The 1582-nt window shown below is 45.1% G+C and overlaps 1 protein-coding gene across 1 annotated transcript in view; it reads right to left on the reverse strand.

The window, feature by feature from the left end:
- The window catches only part of TNFRSF4 (TNF receptor superfamily member 4), a 17160-nt gene that overhangs the window by 9241 nt on the left and 6337 nt on the right, over positions 1 to 1582 (reverse strand). The window contains exon 5 of the mRNA XM_017825691.1: positions 956 to 1200. Within this exon, the coding sequence (XP_017681180.1) occupies positions 956 to 1200 (245 nt within the window). The remainder of the gene's footprint in view (positions 1 to 955; positions 1201 to 1582) is intronic.

Below are 1582 nucleotides of genomic sequence, written 5' to 3' on the forward strand. Positions count from 1 at the left end.
AGGAGAGATTAAAAAAAAGGATTCAAAAAATTCAGAGATTAAAAAAAAAAAAAAAAGCTCCAGCTGGAGCTTTCCAGCTTCAAAAGAAGGGATCTAAAAATCCCAAATCTGGAATCTTGTGTCTCACTGGAAAGCTGTGTAAAATAAAGATATGGTTCTGAGAGAGAGCGGGACTTTCCCTCCCAGGAAAATCAAGTTTGATTTCCCCTCCCAGAAAAAATCAGTTTGATTTTATCCCCCAGAAAAAAATCAGTGGGATTTCCCCTCTCAGGAAAAATCAAGTTTGATTTCCCCTCTCAGGAAAAATCAAGTTTGATTTCCCCTCTCAGGAAAAATCAAGTTTGATTTCCCCTCTCAGGAAGACCTTCACCCCCCAGGAAAATCAGTTTGATTTCCCCTCCAAGGCAAATCAGTTTGATTTCCCCTCCCGGAAAAATCACTTTGATTTCCCCTCTTGGAAAAATCAGTTTGATTTCCCCTCCCAGAAAAAATCAGTTTGATTTCATCCCCCAGAAAAAATCAGTGGGATTTCCTCTCCCAGGAAAATCTTCACCTCTCAGGAAAATCAGTTTGATTTCCCCTTCTAGAAAAAAATCAGTTTGATTTCAGCCCCCCAGAAAAATCAGTTTGATTTCCCCTCTTGGAAAAATCAGTTTGATTTCCCCTCCCAGAAAAATCACTTTGATTTCCCCTCCCAGAAAAATCACTTTGATTTCCCCTCCAATGAAAATCAGTTTGATTTCAGCCCCCCAGGAAAATCTTCACTGCCCAGAAAAATCAGTTTGATTTCCCCTCCCAGAAAAAATCAGTTTGATTTCCCCTCTTGGAAAAATCAGTTTGCTTTTACCTCCCAGAAAAATCAGTGGGATTTCCCCTCCCAGAAAACCAGCTGGAGCTGAAAATCCCTGCCCAGCTCTTGCAAGCCAAGCCCAACCCCGAGCAGTGCCCTCCTTACCCCAGTTGGTCTCGGTGGGATCGGTGGGATCCGGGCAGATGGAGGGACCTTCCCCAGGTCTGGGTGGGGAGGAGATCCCAGCAGTGGAGCTCCTGTTCTCCCTGTTCTCCCTGGGGGAAGGGCTCGGGACACTCCAGGCAGGGCTTGGAGTCCCAGGGACCTCTGGCAGGGGGACGGGGCTGCTGCAAACAGCATCCTGGGCCTCTGTCCCTGCTCTCAGGGTGCTTTTCCCAAGGCTGCTGCAGCTGGGAAAAAGAAATACTCAGTAAAAATAGCAAATAAAAATACCAAATAAAAATACCAAAAATCAGAGGGAATTTTCAAGCATTTGCTGCAATGGCTTTCTGAATTATATCCACCACTATCCTTGTCTGAGCAGCACAAACTCAGGGTTTAGCTCTTCCAGAGTGCACAGAGATGTGGAGAACAACTGAGATGTTTAAGAACAGCTAAATCAAAGTTATTACTGGAAAAACAATCCTGCTGGGGTTTTCTGACAGGTAACAGCCCTGCATTTGGCCAAGGAACCTTCTGGACACAAACAAAGCATCCTGGGCCTCTGTCCCTGCTCAAAGGGTGCTTTTCCCAAGGCTGCTGCAGCTGGGAAAAAGAAATACTCAGTAAAAA

This window comes from Lepidothrix coronata, unplaced genomic scaffold (assembly GCF_001604755.1).
Source record: "Lepidothrix coronata isolate B3197 unplaced genomic scaffold, Lepidothrix_coronata-1.0 Scaffold122, whole genome shotgun sequence".
NCBI lineage: Eukaryota > Metazoa > Chordata > Aves > Passeriformes > Pipridae > Lepidothrix > Lepidothrix coronata.